The following is a 22,204-nucleotide window of genomic DNA, read 5'->3' as shown; positions in this document are numbered from 1 at the left end:
TACTATCCATCTCCTGGGAAATAGACCTAACTTCTCCAAATCTGGGTGGTCGGTCATTTATAAAAACTTACAAAGCTATACACAGTAATCAATATTTTATAAGTTAGAATGTAATTTCTGATGATTATCAGTAAAATTGACTATCAACTTCCTCATTTACGAACTACTTTGGGTTCTTTCTGCCTGCGCTCTTTTCCCAGGAGACAGCCAGCTGTTGCGTACTCTAGTAGCTAGCTCACTTGCTTATTGGCAAATCATCATAATAACATTTGATGAATCATGTCGGACTTTGAGGTAGTAGAAGAACATTTTTATTCAGAGCCATATTTATTAGAGCCAGAATTTAGGAGGGAGGGGGAATCAGCGGAGTGGGTAGACGAGCTAGCAGAAGCCGTGGCGAGACCCTGGTCTGAGGTGGACGGCGGGGCATATCAATCAATGGCAACCAACAAATAGTGTTTGTGCTGTGCTGAGTGGGACTTGTTACTGCCATCGCGGCCTTGATACTCTACATGACCAAAAGTATATGGAAACTCTTTCAAATTAGTGGATTTGGCTATTTCAGCCACACCCGTTGCTGACAGGTGTATAAAATCGAGCACACTGCAATGCAATCTCCATAGACAAACTTGTCAGTGGAATGGCCTTACTTAAGGGCTCAGTGACTTTCAACGTGGCACCGTCATAGGATGCCACTTTTCAAACAAGTCAGTTCGTCAAATTTCTGCCCTGCTAGAGCTGCTCTGGTCAACTGTAAGTGCTGTTATTGTGACGTGGAAACGTCTAGAAGCAACAACGGCTCAGCCGCAAAGTGGTAGGCCACACAAGCTCACAGAACGGGAACAGGTGTGCTGAAGCACGTATAAATCGTCTGTCCCTCGGTTGCAACACTCACTACCGAGTTCCAAACTGTCTCTGGAAGCAACGTCAGCACAATAACTGTTCGTTGGGATCTTCATGAAATGGGTTTCCATGGCCGAGCAGCCTAAGATCACCATGCAAAATGCCAAGCATCGGCCTGAGTGGTGGAAACGTGTTATCTGGAGTGATGAATCACGCTTCATCTGGCAGTCCGACGGACGAATCTGGGCTTGGCGGATGCCAGCAGAAGGCTACCTGCCCCAATGCATAGTGTCAACTGTAAAGTTTGGAAGAGGAGGAATAATGGTCTGGTACTGTTTTTCATGGTTTGGGCTAGGTTTAGTTCGCGTTAAGGGAAATCTTAATGCTACAGCATACAATGACTTTCTAGACGATTCTGTGCTTCCAACTTTGTGGCAACAGTTTGGGGAAGGCCCTTTCCTGTTTCAGCATGACAATGCCCCAGTGCAGAAAGTGAGGTCCATACAGAAATGGTTTGTCGAGATCAGTGTAGAAGAACTTGACTGGCCTGCACAGAGTCCTGACCTCAACCCCATCGAATAATTCTGAGATGAATTGGAACGTCGACTGCTAGACAGGCCTAATCGCACAACATCAGTGCCCGACCTCACTAATGCTCGTGGCTAAATGGAAGAAAGTCCCCACAGCAATGTTCCAACATCTAGTGGAAAGCCTTTCCCGAAAAGTGGAGGCAGTTATAACAGCAACATGGGGCGACCAACTCCACATTAATGTTCATGATTTTTGAATGAGATGTTCGAAGAGCAGGTTTCCACATACTTTTGGTCTTGTAGTGTATCTACAGTGAAGAAAGGAGCGCACCCAGAGACTAACAAACCGCAAGGACTTTTATGCGCTCATCAATCCTGGATTCTTCTGTCCCAAAAATAAACTGGAAAAAGTAGCCCATACCTGCTGGACCAAATGGATAGCTGTCTATCGAGTAAGTGACATTACTCTTGCTTGTCCCAGCACACAGTAACAAAATATAAAAGATCTGTTGATAACTTTTGTTTTATAATTTCATTCTGATCAAATTAAATGGTTTCCTGTTACTAGATTATTTGGCTCTAGCTACTCACAAATAACAACTTAGTTGTTCTTAGTCAATACAGGCTGGTTGCATATCAACTGGTGTTGGAGTAGGCACTGAAGGGCTATAGACTGGGACCAGAAGAGTCATGCATTCACGTGTTGTTTCTGCTATTCGCCTCAAATATCCCTCGCCCACAGGAGTCTACATGGGATTCAAGGAGAAAGAGGATGTAATGGGCATGTTGTAATTACACGCCGATGATTTAGCTTCACAGCCAGATATTGCCTAACTAATTTAGTCAAATCACTGTAATAAATGCCATTTCTACCAGTACCATCTATTTTGTTAATATCTACTATAAGTGATTCATTACAGTATGCCACATGATAGTGTGAATTAAATATAGCAGTCAAGTCAATGTTTCAGTAACATTTGAATACAAAGGTAAATTGGTAAAAGCCAACAAAACATAGTGTAGACCTATGTAATGACATGACAATCGATGAACCGGCAATTATTTATTTTATACAGCACAATACAGATCACTGCACATAATGTACAATACACAGTATATGTACAATACACAGTATAGACAAGTCATTCACACAATTCACAGCCATAAAAAGTTAAATAGACAGTACAAAGTAGGTATAGCAGTGCTGTTATGTATAGTGGTAGCCTAAAGTGAATGGATTTTTTTTTATGCTAAAGATGCAGAGAGATAATGACCAGAGGCTAACAAATGATGTTACAATAAGTGTGTTTGTATTAGGTAGTAGTGCAAGGAGGACTATGTCCATGGATACCTGGGGAGTTGGAGGTGTCAGAATAACCCCAAGTGTACTTGAATCTTGATGTGTGTGCTGCAATTGTCTATCAGCGTAACAGTGTTTTGTTACTTGTCGTGTTTTTTTTTTGTGCGGACCCAAGGAAGAATAGCTGCTGCTTCGGCAAAAGCTAATGGAGATACCAATAAACCTGTAATGACCTCCTCCTTGCTGGGTTTTTGCATGGGGTTATGTTGGCAGCCAAACGACAGCCTCTTCCACAGGGTTTGGGCTCCAAGTATTTGTCCATGCGTCTCTGCAGGATGCGTGCCATCAGGTCATCCCGAATCTTTGAGCGGTGGGTTGATATATCAGCCGTGCAATCCACTGTTTTGATTGTTTTGGGTAGACAATGTTGGATCTTGGAGTGCCTGAAATGAGGCAAGAGAAGACGATAAACCAGTGAATACAATCTAAACACAAGGAAGTTGTCGTACATATAAAAATAACATATGGGACACTTCTTGGTTTGCTACATTGCAATCAGGCTGGATGCAGTTGATCAGATTAGTGTAGTGATTGACGTAGTGTATATCCACTACATATACAAAAGTATGTGGACACCCCTTCAAATTACTGGATTCGGTTATTTCAGCCACACCCGTTGCTGACAGGTGTATAAAATTGAGCACACAGCCACGCAATCTCCATAGACAAACATTGGCAGTAAAATGGCCTTACTGAAGAGCTCAGTGACTTTCAACGTGGAACTGTCATAGGATGCCACCTTCCAACAAGTTAGTTTGTCAAATGTCTGCCCTGCTAGAGCTGCTCCAGTCAACTATAAATGCTGTTATTGTGAAGTGGAAACGTCTAGGAGCAACCACTGGCTCAGGCGCGAAGTGGTAGGCCATACAAGATCACAGAACGGGACCGTCAAGTGCTAAAGCGCGTAGTGCGTAAAAATAATTTGTCCTCGGTTGCAATACTCGCTACAGAGTTCCAAACTGCCTCTGGAAGCAACGTCAGCACAAGAACTGTTCGTCGGGATCTTCATGAAATTAGTTTTCATGGCCAAGCAGCCGCACACAAGCCTGAGATCACCACGCGCAATACCAAGCGCCGGCTGGAGTGGTGTAAAGCTCGCCGCCATTGGACTCTGGAGCAGTGGAAACGCGTTCTCTGGAGTGATAAATCACGCTTCACCATCTGGCAGTCCGACGGACAAATCTGGGTTTGGCGGATGCCAGGAGAACACTACCTGCACGAATGCATAGTGCCACCTGTAAAGTTTGGAGGAGGAATAATGGTCTGGGGCTGTTTTTCAAGGTTCGGGCTAGGCCACCTTTGTTCCAGTGAAGGGATATCTAAAAGCTACAGCATACAAGCACATTCTAGACGATTCAGTTCTTCTAACTTTGTGGCAACAGTTTGGGGAAGGCCCTTTCCTGTTTCAGCATGACAATGGTTTGCCGAGATTGGTGTGGAAGAACTTGACTGCACAGAGCCCTGACCTCAACCCCATCAAACACCTTTGGGATTAATTGGAACGCCAACTGCTAGCCGGGCCTAATCGCCCAACATCAGTGCCTGACCTCACTAATGCTCTGTTGGCTGAATGGAAGCAAGTCCCCGCAGCAATGTTCCAACATCAAGTGGAAAGCCTTCCCAGAAGAGTGGAGGCTGTTATAGGAGCAAACAGGGAACCAACTCCATATTAACACCCATGATTTTGGAAAGAGATTTTCGACGAGCAGGTTTCCACATACTTTTTCATGTAGTGTAGCCAGGCCGAACACTAGAAAAAGGGTGCCTCTGAGCACACTTGAAAGGGAACACCATCCCCCAGAGAAACCCCCCACTTTCCCCATATCAACCAAACTAGCCTGGAGGGGCTACCTGTCCTTTTGTTAGAATAGATCTGTCTGGACAGGCCAATAATTGCATTACCATCCCAATATGACAAAAGATGTGCTAAAAAGTGTAAACCAGAACATTGATGGCATATTTTGAGTACTTACCAGTAACTGTTGAGGCTTGTCCTCTATTCTGGTTCTGAATGCGATATTACTCCAGCAGACATGGAGTCCGTTCCTTGTGGACAGTCCACAGCAGGCACGTCATCTATCTCAACTTTAGTGAAAAATAAAGGAAAAGGGTACAGGAAATGTTGGTATTCAAAAACAAACGAGAACACACTTGAAGAAAGCCATAATAGCTGTTTTGTTATTGTGGCATGCTGTCACCTATTACATAGCTAACACTATAAAGTCAAGCCAATTAATTTGTTTCTAAAGCATGTGGAAATTGTATAATTAGTTGGAAAGTATTTAAATCAAGTTGAATAAAGATGAAAATAATGGCACCACACAATTTTTAATAATGAAAGAAGGACATCACATAGTTTTGTGCATTTTAAGTTGTTTTGTTGTACTCAGCTAAACTTTGGCTTTGAGAGGAGGGCATCCCATTAAATGTAATGGATGACATGGACAGCTTATCCACAAGAAAATTGACAGGCCTATCACATTTTATTATGAGAACAGCTAGTTCCTATTCAATCAATCAGATACTGTTAGATTGTCATCAGACTTACCCCATTCTACTTTGTTCTGGCGTGCGTAGAATGCCCACTGATGGGACCACTGTATGTCTCAGGAAACGTCTCATCTTATGGCTCGTCAGTTCATCCTCTAAAAAAATGTCAGAGCAAACTAGCTACAACCTTTCTGAGGTCCTTGGTAGTGTTGTCTATATTCACTGCAACTAGCCATAGTTTCAATCAGTCCGGATTATTCAATGGAAGTTGGTGAAATACTTTAGCCGACCACTTCCTTGGTTTGTTATTGCAAGCTTTTACAGCACACCCACAAACCATTTTCAATATTGGACAAGTGATGGTAGTCCGTTAACGTAACCGAAGTCTCACCACACTGCTACATGTGCTACTTGTCAAGCTAACGTAAGCTAGCCAATAGCGTGAAAATACTTCCAGCAGTGTCAACAATATTCACAGTCATGGCTGCGAGGTAAAACTATAGTTTTGGACTGTTGATGTACTCTACTTATTCTGTGGGTTTTACAATTGACGTTCTCTTCTCACACTTTGCCTACTTGATATCTAGCTAGCAAACTCGTTCAAAACTGCCGCTGTCCCGACATCTCAGCTGGCCAGCTTGCACACAGCCCATCCTTGCGCCCACCATCACAGCGGATGAATGAAATGCGTAGTTAGGAGAAAATATTTCAAAAAATAAATAAAAACTAGAATTAAAATATTACAATTTCATATATACTTAGAGTACAAAGTGCTAATTTCCCTGATTTTAAGAAAGCTGGCTAGTAGATGTCCATAGACATCCAGCAATTGCGCTAAAATAACGATATGCTACCTTCAACTTCCTTCAACTTGCACGCATACACATAAAAATGGTACCCATGAGTTAGACTTACTCTCGGTAAGTAGGAAATTATCCAAAATACCGAAGTGTCCTTTTAATACTTGGTTGTTCTGCCGTCTCTGACTTTTCATGTGACTATATCTGGTAATACTTCTAATTCAATTGACCAGCAGGACCATTTCTGACATTTAAATGCCATCTGGAGAGCGAAATCTGCTTAGTTTTGCTGTCTGGGCCTCTACTAATGTGAAATGTTGAACACTGCAATTTTTGGGTGCTCTCTGTCTGTGGTCTGGCGTTTTGACAGAAGACCAGATGTGAACTGCCCTGCACATGCCTTCTCCAAAAAGCACACGTCCACACTCTGCTGTGAGACAGAGCGAGAGAGAGCAGCAGCAAATGTCAGGCCCGGCTCTACCACGTCACCGACTGCTGCTATGGGAGAGCCAAAGGAGGGTAGGGGCAGCAGGGATGGATTTTTTATTGTCCAAGTCATGATGGTTGGTGGAGGGGCGCGTTACATATAGTTGATCTTAAGAATGCATCAAAAAAGAAAAAGCATTTATCCCATCCAGTCCCCTCTGTCATCATCACTTTCTCAAACACTCTAATAATCTTTATTTGTCACATTTTGCCTGGAATCTCTGACTTCTCTACGTTGGACAAAGCAGGATGTGGAATAATACAGGCAGGCAACGAGGCCTGCCTGTATTTTTTTTTTTAAGCAAAATTACCAAACAAATCTGTGCATATTGCTTATGGTCTAGATTCCAAGCTAATGCACTAATGTTGCTATTTTGTAGAAAGCCCTGGTTGATAATAGCCTAGATAACTACCTAGCAAAATGACGAAGAAACAATTTAATTCACCCCCCATAACCCCATAATGCCAGCCCATAGCCAAATGTTTAGCTAGCTAGCTAATGGCTATGTGAAGAGGGGTGCTGAGATATTTGGGGGGGCTAATAAAGGGCTAGTGGACTACTTTTTTGAAAAACAATATTTTTCATAAAAATATGTTTCTCTTTCATTTATAATGATTTGTCAGGGGGTGCTGTAGCACCCTCACCACCCCTACTTCACGTGGCTATGGCTAGCTAGCTAAGGACACTGCACTAACTCGGTAGCTAACATGTCAATACAGTGGTTAGCTAGCTTGGAGGAAGTATTTAGTGTTGTGCGCATTGCGTCTGTGCACTTAGCTAACTACCATCCCATAGCCTATATTGCATATGAAGTGTGACTGGTTCACCATGGATGTACGGAGAAAATACCCTCTTTTCTCATTTTATTTTTTTGGCTACCCCAAGTGGGGGTTTGTGCTCTCTGATTGGATCAAAGTCAAGTTTTTGGCCACTGACGAGCCTTGCTAGGTTCGTCGCTACCGGGTCGGCCCACAGCAGGTACCGCTTTTGTTCAAGCAAGAGAAGGAACGGCCTCCCACTGTGATAAGTACTTTTCTGTCAGCAGTGAGATTCTCGGTGTGTTTCATGCTTTACCCACTCGACCAGACTCCGGTCTCTTGGGTGACTTTTTAAGTTAATCCTGGTAGTAGAACTTTGTAAGGACACTCTCAGACCAACTCAAGTGCATTCAAAAGCATGATTGGCATATATCCAATACAAGAATACACCGAATTCATTATCCCTGCCCTTAATACACTGGATTTTCTAAGCTCAGGAATCAGGAATAATATGACCAAGCTTAGGAGCTCACCGTAGGAGAAGGTGTCAGGGAGTGGGACCCCATGGCCAGCCAGCTCCTGGAAGGTCCAGAACTTGTTGACGCAGTTGAGGATGGCCTGGGGCCGGTTGACCAGCCGGCAGCCCATCTTTTCCAGGTGGCGTAGCACCGTGATGTCGCTGTCCGACTGCACCCAGGGGGTGGGGACTCGCACCACTGCCACCTGAGGGTAGGACGTCACCACCTCCTGCTCGACCCGCAGACCTGAGGAGGGAATGAGAGAGAGTGAGAGGGGAGAGAGACAAAATTGTTTTTTAGCGTGAAATATTCCGAATGTCACATTTCACATACTGTAAAGATTTAAATTAAATGCAGTCTCAAATAGCCGCCTGTCCCTTTTTATTAGGTCGGGCAATGGCACACTTTTCATCAAATAAAAGCCTGTTTCAAATAAACAAGGTTTGATTTGTTACATTAAATAATTCAGTAATGACTTAAAAAAATATGAAAATCATCTGTTTTTATCGCCAGTAAGAACTGCTAGCCATTAGCTGCTAACAGCTGAGAACGGCTAGCTAACTTGCAAGCACAAAAACAGTCAACAACTTCGGAAGTACAGAACCTTAGAAATCAGCTGAATCGCCCTTTTGTGGTCACTTTAATAATGTTTACATATCTTACATTACTCATCTCATATGTATATAATGTATTCTATACTATCTACTGTATCTTAGTCTATTCCGCTCTGACATTGCGCATCCATATATTTATATATTCTGAATTCCATTCCTTTACTTAGATTAGTGTGTATTAGGGATTTGTTGTGAAATTGTTAGATATAACTTGTTAGATATTGCTGCACTGTCGGGAACTAGAATCACAAGCATTTCCCTACACCCGCAATAACATCTGCTAACCACCTTGTATGTGACAAATAAAATTTGATTTGAAGTAAGAATTGACTAAAATGCACAGTCAAAGAGGAGAATAAGAAAAGTAAAGAAAAGTGAGTTATTTTTTAATAGAGGCATAGTAACACAAAAGAAACATGACAGCGTGTAAATGATAACACATTAGTGCAGGAAATGAAGAAATTGATTAAAATGCTGGAAGTGAAAGCTGGAATTAAACAATTAACTATGCAAATGAGTAAAAACCGTGCACATTAAAGAAATAGATGCCTGGCTCAAATAGAAGCCTTTCTCTAATAAGCGCCTGTTGTGTTCAATGATTTAAGTAAATAAACGCCCAAGCTATTAACTTGTTGGGGATAGGGGGCAGTATTTTCACGGCCGGATAAAAAACGTACCCGATTTAAATTGGTTACTATTCTTACCCAGAAACGAAAATATGCATATAATTAGTAGATTTGGATAGAAAACACTCTGAATTTTCTAAAACTGTTTGAATGGTGTCTGTGAGTATAACAGAACTCATATGGCAGTCAAAACCCTGAGGCAAATCCTAACAGGAAGTGGAAATCTGATTTGTGGAATCACGTTCAACCCTTTGCCTTTGAAACACACCGTGAGTTAGATTCATTTACCACTTCCTAAGGCTTCCACTAGATGTCAACAGTCTTTACAAAGTGGTTTGAGTCTTCTCCGGTAAAAACTGACCGAACGAGAGGCCTGGAAAGTTTGTCATAGAGGGAGGGCCATTACTACTATGATGCGCGTGCCCGTGGGTACCCTCTCGTTCCGAAACGTTTAGTAAGACAATGCAATCGTCCGCCTTGAATATTATTGAAGTTCTGATTGAAAAAGGCCCTAAAGATTTATGTTACACAACGTTTGACATGTTTGAACAAACGTAAATACATTTTCTTTGCACATTCGTGAGGACAAGTCCCGCGCGCTTCGTACATATATTCGTCCATAACAAAACTATATTTGTTATGGACCTGGGATTCCTGGAAGTGCCTTCTGATGAAGATAATCAAAGGTAAGTTAATATTTACAATAGTATATTTGATTTTAGATGAGTCCAAGATGGCGCTAACCTGTATCGCCTAGCCTATTTTTCTGAGCATAGCACCTCGTTTATTGCAAAGTGTGATTTCCCAGTAAAGTTATTTTTAAATCTGGCAATGCGGTTGCATTCACGAGATGTTAATCTATAATTCTTTGAATGACAATATTATATTTTACCAATGTTTTCGAATAGTAATTTTGTAAATTGTAGCGCTGGTTCACTGGAAGCATTTGAGGGAAAATATTTTTGGGGGTATTTGTGATGCATGCTAGTTGCTTTGAAAATGGCAGTGTGATTATTTTTGGCAGGGTACTCTCCTAACATAATCTAATGTTTTGCTTTTGCTGTAAAGCCTTTTTGAAATCGGACAACGTGGTTCGATTCAGGAGAGGTGTATCTATAAAACGGTGTAAAATAGTCATATGTTTGAGAAATTGAAGTTATAGCATTTATGAGGTATTTGTATTTCGCGTGACGCGATTCCACTGGCTGTTGACTAGGGTGGGACGCAAACGTCCCACGTTTCCCAGACAGGTTAATTTATGTTTTACGGTAGTTTCATATAGACGTCATTGGATATTATTGATTAATCAATGAACACAGGCTACACTTTCACTAATGTCAAGAGAACACATTTCATTGATAACATTTCACAGAGCAACTCTGGTAGCTACAGTGGCTTGCATGTATCACACAACAACCAGACAACCTAAAAGTAGCGTCCGTTTAGAACGTTCATGCCACCAGTCCCTCCCATGTCACATTAGCATCCCACAAACAAACCCAGAAATCTGTTCCCACAGTACCAACACGTAGGCCTAGACTAGTTGTGAGTGGATCCTGCTGTGTTTGTATACGCACTATGCAGGTCCAGCCATTATCGAGCTGCTCTGGATGTGTGAGCTCTGAGCTGGCCCTGTGTAGCAGAGGTGTGGGTCCAGGCAGGGTAGCCTAGTGGTGTTAGTGCTTAATTTGGACTGGGTCCGGCCCGTGTCGCTCACATCCACATGCTCCCTGTGGCACTGCCAATTTCTCTGGCCTCAAGGCCAAGAGTCATCGCCCCCAGAGGAGCACAGATCCCCAGCAGTATACTTAATACAGCTTATAGTTCAGTGCTTTCTCCCAATATAGGAAGGTATAAGCACATTAATTGTACCTTTATTTCAATAGGGAGTCCCATTGAGACAAATGTCTATTTTAAAAGGGAGCCCTGCATTTCACACATTAGAATACAAGCAACAGTTAAAATACACAAAAATCTAAAATACAATCATCTCTCAGCTACCAGGTCTATAATCAATACCTTAAAATGCCTGAGCGGCACCAGAACACTCAATTTCAACAAGCTATGCAGAACCAACCCTGCAAACGTGTTTTGTAACTCATGTAGCCAGTCTTAAGCCTGGGAGATTGACTGAACCTAAATACACATAAGAGCTTTCTACAATCATACACGCAAGAGGTGCCACCAGCACCTATTCTCTGATAGATCTTACACCAAATTTGTTTAAAGTATACAAGAGATCGGCTATAAATAGCTATCTATAGATTGCATACATATGTGTATTTATATTGACATAGTTTGCGTGTTTGAATGTTATGCTCAAGGTGACATTCTCACTGTGAGATTTTAACTGGCAACTAACTAGAGGTTGACCAATTAATCGGCATGGCCGATTAATTAGGGCCGATTTCAAGTGTTCATAACAAATCGGTAATTTTTGGATGCCGATTATGGCCGATTACATTGCATTCCACGGGGAAACTGCGTGGCAGGCTGACCACCTGTTACGCGAGTGCAGCAAGGAGCCAAGGTAAGTTGCTAGCTAGGATTAAACTTATCTTATAAAAATGAATGACCAAAGGCTTGTATTTCTGTGTTTATTATATTATAATTAAGTCTATGATTTGATATTTGATAGAGCAGTCTGACTGAGTGGTGGTAGGCGGCAGCAGGCTCGTAAGCATTCATTCAAACTTTACTGCGTTTGCCAGCAGCTCTTAGCAATGCTTGATTCACACGCTGTTTATGACTTCAAGCCTATCAACTCCTGAGATTAGGCTGGCAATACTAAAGTGCCTGTTAGAACATCCAATAGTCAAAGGTATATGAAATACAAATGGTATAGAGAGAAATAGTCGACACGTCACAATTCCTATAATAACTACAACCTAAAACTTCTTAACTGGGAATATTGAAGAACTGGGAATATTGAACCACCAGCTTTCATATGTTCTCATGTTCTGAGCAAGGAACTTAAAAGTTAGCTGTTTTACATGGCACATATTGCACTTTTACTTTCTTCTCAAACACTGTGTTTTTGCATTATCTAAACCAAATTGAGCATGTTTCATTATTTATTTGAGACTAAATAGATTTTATTTCTGTATTATATTAAGATAAAATAAGTGTTCATTGTTCATTCAGTATTGTTGTAATTGTCATTATTACAAATATACACTGCTCAAAAAAATAAAGTGAACACTTAAACACAATGTAACTCCAAGTCAATCACACTTTTGTGAAATCAAACTGTCCACTTAGGAAGCAACACTAATTGACAATAAATTTCACATGCTGTTGTGCAAATGGAATAGACAACAGGTGGAAATTATAGGCAATTAGCAAGACACCCCCAATAAAGGAGTGGTTCTGCAGGTGGGGACCACAGACCACTTCTCATTTCCTATGCTTCCTGGCTGATGTTTTGGTCACTTTTGAATGCTGGCGGTGCTTTCACTCTAGTGGTAGCATGAGACGGAGTCTACAACCCACACAAGTGGCTCAGGTAGTGCAGCTCATCCAGGATGGCACATCAATGCGAGCTGTGGCAAGAAGGTTTGCTGTGTCTGTCAGCGTAGTGTCCAGAGCATGGAGGTGCTACCAGGAGACAGGCCAGTACATCAGGAGACGTGGAGGAGGCCGTAGGAGGGCAACAACCCAGCAGCAGGACCGCTACCTCTGCCTTTGTGCAAGGAGGAGCAGGAGAAGCACTGCCAGAGCCCTGCAAAATGACCTCCAGCAGGCCACAAATGTGCATGTGTCTGCTCAAACGGTCAGAAACAGACTCCATGAGGGTGGTATGAGGGCCCGACGTCCACAGGTGGGGGTTGTGCTTACAGCCCAACACAGTGCAGGACATTTGGCATTTGCCAGAGAACACCAAGATTGGCAAATTCGCCACTGGCGCCCTGTGCTCTTTACAGATGAAAGCAGGTTCACACTGAGCACGTGACAGAGTCTGGAGACGCCGTGGAGAACGTTCTGCTGCCTGCAACATCCCCCAGCATGACCAGTTCGGCGGTGGGTCAGTCATGGTGTGGGGTGGCATTTCTTTGGGGGGCCGCACAGCCCTCCATGTGCTCGCCAGAGGTAGCCTGACTGCCATTAGGTACCGAGATGAGATCCTCAGACCCCTTGTGAGACCATATGCTGGTGCGGTTGGCCCTGGGTTCCTCCTAATGCAAGACAATGCTAGTCCTCATGTGGCTGGAGTGTGTCAGCAGTTCCTGCAAGAGGAAGGCATTGATGCTATGGACTGGCCCGCCCGTTCCCCAGACCTGAATCCAATTGAGCACATCTGGGACATCATGTCTCGCTCCATCCACCAACGCCACGTTGCACCACAGACTGTCTAGGACTTGGCGGATGCTTTAGTCCAGGTCTGGGAGCATGCCACCTCATCAGGAGCATGCCCAGGCGTTGTAGGGAGGTCATACAGGCACGTGGAGGCCACACACACTACTGAGCCTCATTTTGACTTGTTTTAAGGACATTACATCAAAGTTGGATCAGCCTGTAGTGTGGTTTTCCACTTTAATTTTGAGTGTGACTCCAAATCCAGACCTCCATGGGTTGATAAATTGGATTTCCATTGATTATTTTTGTCTGATTTTGTTGTCAGCACATTCAACTATGTAAAGAAAAAAGTATTTAATAAGATTATTTCATTCATTCAGATCTAGGATGTGTTATTTTAGTGTTCCGTTTATTTTTTTGAGCAGTATATATATAAAAAAATATATAAAAAAATTGGCCGATTAACCAGTATCGGCTTTTTTTGGTCCTCCAATAATCGGTATCGGCGTAGAAATATCATAATCGGTCGACCTCTACAACTAACAGTTCATTTAGGCCTAGTACCAGCTATTTTAATTCCATAAGAACAACAATAAGGAGACATGCACAGAAATGTTAGCAACAGCACAACATGGTGGAATAGAAAGAAAAGCAAAAAAGCATCGATGAAGGGATGAGAAGGAGAGGTGCTGCTTAGCAAGGTTTGCAGTAGGTGCTTTGGCCCAGCAGCTCAGCAGGAGAGACAGATGGGGTGATGATGGGACGTGAGGAGAAGTGGGGGCAGGAGAGGAGGGAAAAGAGTGGCTTGTCACGGACGCTGCACTATTTTCTCCACCGTGACCTGCTTTTCAGCCATCTTAAGATCTCCGCTCACTAAAGAGACAGCGTCAACGCTGGATTGACAGAGGTCACAGTGTCTGAGGCACACAAACAAAGAATAGGTGACAGGCTTCTCAAATACTGGCTCCTAATGCCTGAGAAGTCACAGAGAGAAGGAAGGAGATGAGCCATTTTTGGTTCAAACGATGGTCAGAGATAAATGCAGCAGGACAATAGAAAAGGATGGAGATGTATGCATAAAGAACTGCAGGGGAGGTGGGGAGAAGTGTCTGTATGTGGCAGGGGATGCATCAGAAGTGGAAAGTGTTTGTTTAGGAATGACCCTGCCTGTCCCCCCCTCCTCTCACTCTCAGTATTCAATTGGGGGATTCACTCACTGCATGCACACTCCCCCCATTCATACTGGTTTGATTGTGCAGCGGTTGAGCGAGCCATGCTACAATGAAGTATCAAAGGACACTGGCCAAGACAGTATTCGGTGTCCACATCACTTGTGTCGGTTTCCAAGGCAACTACACAGATCACATGGAAACCCTGATGAATCTGTCCACATCCAGTGCGCTCATAGTACTGTCAGACAGCCACATAATCATTTCGAAAACGTTTACAAAATGTTCTTATAACCCTCTATTCCCTTTGGCAGAAGTACCATCCGGGCATATAGTGTTTTTAATTTCTAGTGACAAAATGACGTTTACGGCCATCTAATCTACCAGTCATCTTTCCGTGTGCAGGGCCTTCCGTCCCCACGGGCGTTGATCTGTGTGTTATTTTCGTTGTGTCTGACAGGGCTGACTGGCTCCATAACTGCTGAGTGGGGGGCTCCCATCCCGCTCTGGCATTCTGTGCATTCCGCCGTGACGTCACAATACGGCTGGGCTGACATGCCAACGCTCAACGGGCCTTGCCAGCCCTGGCCGCAGCCCTGGCACGGGCCAGGCGGGCACCACTTCCTCTGGGGAAAGGGTGGGTGACTGGCTGGCTGGACACTGGTCTGTCTTGTCTAGCGATAATACAGCCACGTAGCCAACACAAACACACATTAAACTGTGATTACCATGCATTGGTGCATTTCAAATGTGTAGAGACTGGGCCTATTAAGCAATTGTATACAATCATTTAGAGAATAACCTATTGATTTATTACTTGCAAGAGTCTGTCTCGTTAGAACTACAATATGTGATTCGCTCATCTACAATAATAATCAACATCTCAGTTGATGTTCTTTATCGCAATATGTGCTATAAGAGGTTCTTTATTGTACTTCAGGTCTATTTAGTTGAAAACGCCCTCAATCACACACTGTGATTAGGCTGCTACTGAATGTGCTGCTGCTGGCCCTGTCAGCAAGGATCAAGCTGGACCAAAGGAAGTGTGCAGAACTGTTTTGCTCGCAGGGTGAGGAGTATGGATGTGGGTACGCAGAACCATGAGCCTCTGCGACCCCTCATGATGAGTTCTGTTTTTTTGTGGCCCCTATCCCCATCAAAATTTCCCATCCCTGCTGTAACCAATACCACACCAATGCATCAGCGTACGGTGTGTGTCATTTAATTTCATGGGCCAGGTTTCAATCCTACCTGGTTGGTATTGACAACAACGCCTCATGTGTTCTTAGGCAGGATTTGATGTGACATTAAGATGTGTTTTGTGACACACAGGGACAGCGTCACCTATGCATTGTCAGATTGATTGGAGAGGACAGCATCCATGAGGTAGTGAGTGTTTCCCTTGGTATAATAACCATTAATGCTCTGCGGCCTCTGTCATATCTATCTAGAACTATGTAAACTGCTTTGCCAAATACAGAGTCATAATATGCAAATGCACCTTTTCCCATCACTTGAGAGCAAGCAAATGAGTTGTCGTGACACAGCTCGCTACAGTAGGAGAGGAATTATCAGTCTTTGACCGCCAAGGCGTTATTACATCACGAGATAAAAAAAAGAAACACATAAAAACTGATATAATCTCTCCCTGACCTGCCATGTCAACTAGCATACGACATTAGTGTACCCTTCAACACTTTATTAAATAGGCTAAAAGTGTTGTAAACAAAAAGATAACATGAAAGTAGCTTATTTCTTTCTATGTCTGTTTATAAAGGAAGGATTAAACACAAATCATATCAACCTATAATCTAAGCATTTCACTTCCAAATACATAAAATGGGGATCATTATCCAAGCTAAATCCAGCCTAATGCTGACATTATATTGGGAGACAAGTGAATTATCCATTCAACTTCAGCCATAGGCTAATAAAAAGAGGTGAAATGCTCTACTGACTTCTCTGTTCCCTTCTAAAAACCAGCTGAACGTATTCTTCAGGCGACTTGGTGTTTCCTCACACTTTGCTCTTTGCCATTTCCAAGGCACGTTTGTCCTTCATTGAATACAACATTTTACAGCTGACAATGTCTTGGGAAATAGGCTATTCCTATTTCTCAAATTTAGGCAAATTATTTTAGTTTAAGCTAAAACAATTGAGCTAAAACGGCCGTGTCAAAGGCAGAAGTGTTCATATGCTCACATGGGAAAGCTGTTATAGTTCAGCTTGGTTCGTCAATGGGGAGTCTTTCCTCAGTGTTCCGATGCCAAGATTAGGATTAAGGAAAATTAGGGAATTCCATCCTTGGTCTATTAATGATGCATATTGTCTCACATCATATGACTGCTGGTGGAAAATCACAATGTGTTAAATTGGCCATCGCTCGTGAGATCCTATGTCCTATTGCCTTTTCTATAAAATGATGGACATGTTATATTTGTCTAGCATTGACAAGTGTGTTTGTGTGGCCTCCACAAGGAAGGCCAAAGAATCCGTCATCAATTCATAACCTGTCTTCCTCGTGCACAACTCTTTATTTCTGAATCATGGGATGTGAGATTCCTTTGGATGACCATTGTGTTTGGCAGTGGACATAATAATAATAATTTGGTGGGTGCTTCTATTTGTACCATTTCCAAATATTAGTCCTATTTGGAAATGCGTTTTTTGCATATCCCAACTCCCCCTGAGACACCCTCGGACAGTGGGGTCAAGGCCAGAGTCTGCTGTTATCAACGTCAGTGTCAGAGGAAGGCCCAAAAAATTGTCCGTTTCCAGCCACCCAAGCCACAGACTGTTCTCTCTGCTACTGCACGGTAAGCAGTACCATTCCACTGGAACCAACAGGACCCTGAACAGCTTCTACCGCCAAGCCATAAGACTTCTAAACAAGACTGATAAGTAACTAATCAAATGGCTACCCGGACTACCTGCATTGACCCTTTTACCCGGACTACCTGCACTGACTCTACTACTTTTTGGGGATGGTTTTATCCTCACGAGAGGCTGAGCTGGCTTCCTCACTTTCCATTTTGATGGAACTCTTACCGCCGCTACACTTCTCCAGCGTGGTTACAATTTGTGAAAGGCTGTCTAGGGTTGTGATTGGTGGATAACCTCTGTGCACGTGTTGTCACGTAATTGGGACATGATTCGACATTGGGTTGACAGAAAAGAGACACTGCATTTGTAAAGTGTTACAACATTACAACAGAACCTCGATTCTTGCGATACAGGCATTTTCCATATCGCAGTAAAACATAAACTCGATATATTACCCAGCCCTAATATGACGTTACAAGCTTGGCACACCTGTATTTGGGGAGTTTCTCCCATTCTTCTCTGCAGATTCTCTCAAGCTCGGTCAGGTTGGATGGGGAGCGTCGCTGCACAGCTATTTTCAGATCTCTCCAGAGAAGGGCATTCAGAGACTTGTCCTGAAGCAACTCCTGCATTGTTTTGGCTGTGTGCTTAGGGTCGTTGTCCGGTTGAAAGGTGAACCTTCGCCCTAGTCTGAGGTCCTGAGCGCTCTGGAGCAGGTTTTCATTAAGGATCTCTCTGTACTTTGCTCCGTTCATCTTTCCCTTGATCCTGACTAGTCTCCCAGTCCCTGCTGCTGAAAATCATCCCAACAGCGTGTTTCTGCCATCACCATGCTTCACCGTAGGTATGGTGCCAGGTTTCCTCCAGATGTGACGCTTGGCATTCAGGCCAAGATGTTCAATCTTGGTTTCATCAGATCAGAGAATCTTGTTTCTCATGGTCTGAGAGTCCTTTAGGTTACTTTTGGCAAACTCCAAGCGGGCTGTCATGTGCCTTTTTCTGAGGAGTGGCTTCCATCTGGCCACTCTACCATAAAAGCCTGATTGGTGGAGTGCTGCAGAGATGGTTGTCCTTCTGGGAGGAACTCTGGAGCTCTGTCAGAGTAACCATCGGGTTCTTGGTCACCTCCCTGACCAAGGCCCTTCTCCCCTGATTGCTCAGTTTGGCCAGGTGGCCAGCTCTAGGAAGAGTCTTGGTGGTTCCCAACTTCTTCCATTTAAGAATGATGGAGGCCACGGTGTACTTGGGGACCTTCAATGCTGCAGACATTTTTTGGTACCCTTCCACAGATCTGAGCCTAGCCACAATCCTGTCTCAGAGCTCTACAGACAATTCCTTCGATCTCATGGCATGGTTTTTGCTCTGACATGCACTGTCAACTGTAGGCCCTTATATAGACAGGTGTGTGCCTTTCCAAATCATGTCCAATCAATTGAATTTACATCTCAAGGATGCTCAATGGAAACAGAATGCACCTGAGCTAAATTTTTATTTTTATACATTGGCAAAAAAATCGAAAAACCTGTTTTCGCTTAGTCATTATGGGTTATTGTGTGTAGATTGATGAGGGAAAAAAATATTTAATCAATTTTAGAATAAGGCTGTAAGGTAACAAAATGTGGAAAAAGGGAAGGGGTCTGAATACTTTCCGAATGCACTGTATATGCACAGTACATAGCTACCTCAATTACCTTGTACACCTGCACAGACTCGTAATGGTACTTCCTTGATTTAGCCATGTTATTTTCTACTCCCTATACATAGCCATGTTATTTTTACTAATTCTTACTCATTATTTAATTTGTATTTATTCCTTGTGTCACTATTTCATTTTTGTATCTTATCTTTAACTCCCGTAAGTAAGCATTTCACTGTTAGTCTACACCTGTTGTCTATGAAGCATGTGACAAATAAAATATGAATTGATGGACACATCAACAGATTTTTCACTTTGACAGGTCAGGGATTCAAACTAATGACCTTTGAGTTACTGGCCCAACGCTCTAACCACTGGTCTATTTTTAGAGTGAGTCTTGCTACTAAAGCTATTTACACACTACAGGGCCGATGTAAACCACACCATTTCAACCCTGTTGTCATTTAGATAGCACTAGAGGTATAGGCCTAGTGCATTATGATGTAGTTATAATGCATTGTAAGACCTGTCATGAGCATGTATGACCCCTTAATTTAGTTTTATAATAATCTCATAATGATCCACCTGAACTGTGGGTTTCGCAGGGTTGATGGGATTGGTTGAATGGCTTCGTGTGAAAAATGGCTTAGTGTGACCTAAAGCTGCCATTATGGCCAAACTCTCCACTGGCCATTAATCTGTGATGTCAACACTAATGACTAAAGCCATATATGTAGATCTGAGGCCAGCTGGGATTAGAGGGCAGGCCCCACAGGACACAACCCTGCTCCAGTTGTAGCTCTGGCTAAACTAGACAGCTGTCTATTTACCTACCTATCTAGCCCAATAGTCCTACCCTCCCTTCCTCCTGGGTTTCTCACAGATTATCCAGCATTGAAGACTATCTACCAATCAGGCCATTGTTGAAGTGGGTGTCTGACTCCTTGCAAAGAGCATGGGCCAATGATAAACTGAGTGGCTTTGACTTTAACACCATTTTTGTAAGATAGGCTAATGATGTACACCACCTACATCACTTATCTCGTTTAAACTGTTGTAGAGTAGCACATTCGACATGTAGCCTACGTGGAGGATTAGGAAAATGTACACTGGTTAACAGATTGGACGTGCTCCATTACAGGTGAAGAAAGGGCTTCTGGATTTGGATGCTGTTCCCAATCTCACTGCCACATTTCAAAGAGACAGCTCCCCCTCCCCACCTCCGGGTCTGAGTCAGCTTGCCCCCTCCCCCTCTCTAGTCAATGCCAACATGTAAGATGTGCTATAAAACAGCGTGCCACTTCATTGCGCTCAATGACCCCCCCCCCTTCCCAATCTCATGTCTCACTACTAAATTCCAAGGGTCTCTTGTTCTTCCAATATGAACCTTCATAGCGACAAATCAAACAAAGCTCATTGAATCAACCAACCCAGGATATGACAATTAAAGCCTGTTTTTTTGGACAAGGATTCTAATATCCTTGTCCAAAAAGACTCCACCCATTTACCTTTCCACATTGTTCACTTAAAACACATTTTATTATTTATTTAACTAGGCCGCCCTATAGGACTTCCGATCATTACCGGTTGTGATACAGCCCGGGATTAAACCAGGGTCTGTAGTGACACCTCTAGCACTTAGATGCAGTGCCTTAGACCGATGCACCATTCGGGAGCCCCAAAATTCAAAGAATGAAAGCATAAATTAGTTTGTGTATGCTAAACTGCTTATATTAATGATGCCCAATAGTTTTTTTTATTATCAGTTAAAGTGATAAACTTGTAACTATTGTTTTACTTGTTCCACCAGCCATCAGTGCTCTAGTCTGTGTTCTGACGCCTCTGTGCCTGTTGTCCCTGCATGGAATTGCCTCGTAACAAACCCAATTTCTACTATTTATTAGCAATTGTTGACTCGTGCATGACAAAAGCGAAGGCAGCTAAGAATGAAACAATCAAGCTAGCTATATCCACTACAAACGTCACTTAGCTAATTACAAATCAATGAAAAGTGCACTACATCCTCTGCTAAAGTTACAGCTTAAATGCTTCCGTTTAATTCGGGTGAGTTAGCATAGTTTTGCTGGCCCATGAAGAACAGCCTGTATAGCCCTAGCCTACATTGCTAGCTAGCCACTCTCTTTGTATTGCGATGCGCTTTTCACAACAGCTATCTAGCATAACGTTAGCTGGCCACTTATTCTACGGCCTACTGAACATAGCTATGTAGCTAGCAAAGTACTGTACAACTCACCTCCGGATTTGGTATCGTGAAGTTGAGTATGGCTTTGTATATAGCCAATATTATCGCAGTGTTTACGCCTACGCATGTGTCCTATTTGATGAAGTAGCTATTGTTTTTTCTTGGCATCATTCATGCAGTATCTCCGTGTGAGTGACTACTCGAGGCTGTCTGGAAACTGGGTTAGGCGGTCACCGTCACACTGTTAGCTAGCTAGCCAGCAGCTCGCGCTGGGAAGCTGTGTGTGTGCTTCTTGCCGAACAATACCTGCTACTGCAAAACTTGGATAGTGGATATACTAACGTAACACTGAAACACATCCAATAATAGACAACAAGAATACACGACTCAACCCCAATTCAAAACAGTTAATCGTATATATATATATAACTAGTGTCTTACGGTAGTGCATGGGCAACTTCAAATCTAGTGATACTTGCCTAATTGTCCCTCGCTGATGGTGAGCACGATTTGGTCCATGAGAAGAGAGCGGAATTCAACATCCTCCTCGGAGCATCGCTGTTTCAGAGCCCGAAGGATCTGAACTTGCGGATACTCCTGGTGGATACGCCGGTCGGTCACAAACCAAACTCGAGAACACATGTTTATATCGAACTGTGTCGTGCCGATTACAAAAAATGTAGTTAATACACAGCTGTGGCTGAGGGGGCGGTGGGCGAGCGAGAGAGCAGGATCCTGGTCAGAGCGAAGGGAATAATAAAGATGCTCACACAATAGAGTGCAAGCTATGTGGGGGGGGGGGGGGGGGGGGGGGGGGGGGGGGGGGGGAAGCAAATACCACGATTGAGTCTGTTCGTTTAAATGGAGTCGAGTAATTACTCGATTTCTACTTGCTTCCCTTCATTTGCAGCCCGTTATTCCTGGTCCCATCCGATCCAACATCCCGCTGAATCATAAGCACCACAAGACAAAAGCTGTGTAACTCTACTACAATGTTTATAACGGCGTTTCTCATCTATATCAGCATTTATTATCTTCTACAAATAATACT

General features: G+C 43.1%; 1 protein-coding gene across 2 annotated transcripts in view; it reads right to left on the bottom strand.

The window, feature by feature from the left end:
• The window catches only part of LOC106567384 (beta-citrylglutamate synthase B), a 43,200-nt gene extending 21,243 nt beyond the window's left edge, over window positions 1-21,957 (bottom strand). Inside the window, exons 1-2 of one of the 2 annotated variants that reach the window (XM_014136557.3) lie at window positions 21,633-21,957; window positions 7,802-8,032 (exon numbers count right to left, since the gene is read on the bottom strand). In XM_014136557.3, coding sequence (XP_013992032.1) covers window positions 7,802-8,032; window positions 21,633-21,795 — 394 coding nt within the window. In that variant the 5' untranslated portion in view covers window positions 21,796-21,957. Of the gene's footprint in view, window positions 1-7,801; window positions 8,033-21,204; window positions 21,545-21,632 lie in introns of those variants that run through there. The other variant, XM_014136558.3, reaches the window with a different exon arrangement.
• Window positions 21,958-22,204: the final 247 nt, after the last annotated feature.

This window comes from Salmo salar, chromosome 13, assembly GCF_965601325.2.
Source record: "Salmo salar chromosome 13, fSalSal1, whole genome shotgun sequence".
NCBI classification, from domain to species: domain Eukaryota; kingdom Metazoa; phylum Chordata; class Actinopteri; order Salmoniformes; family Salmonidae; genus Salmo; species Salmo salar.
Note: the sequence above shows the minus strand (reverse complement) of the source record. Positions and strands in the feature narration are given on the sequence as shown.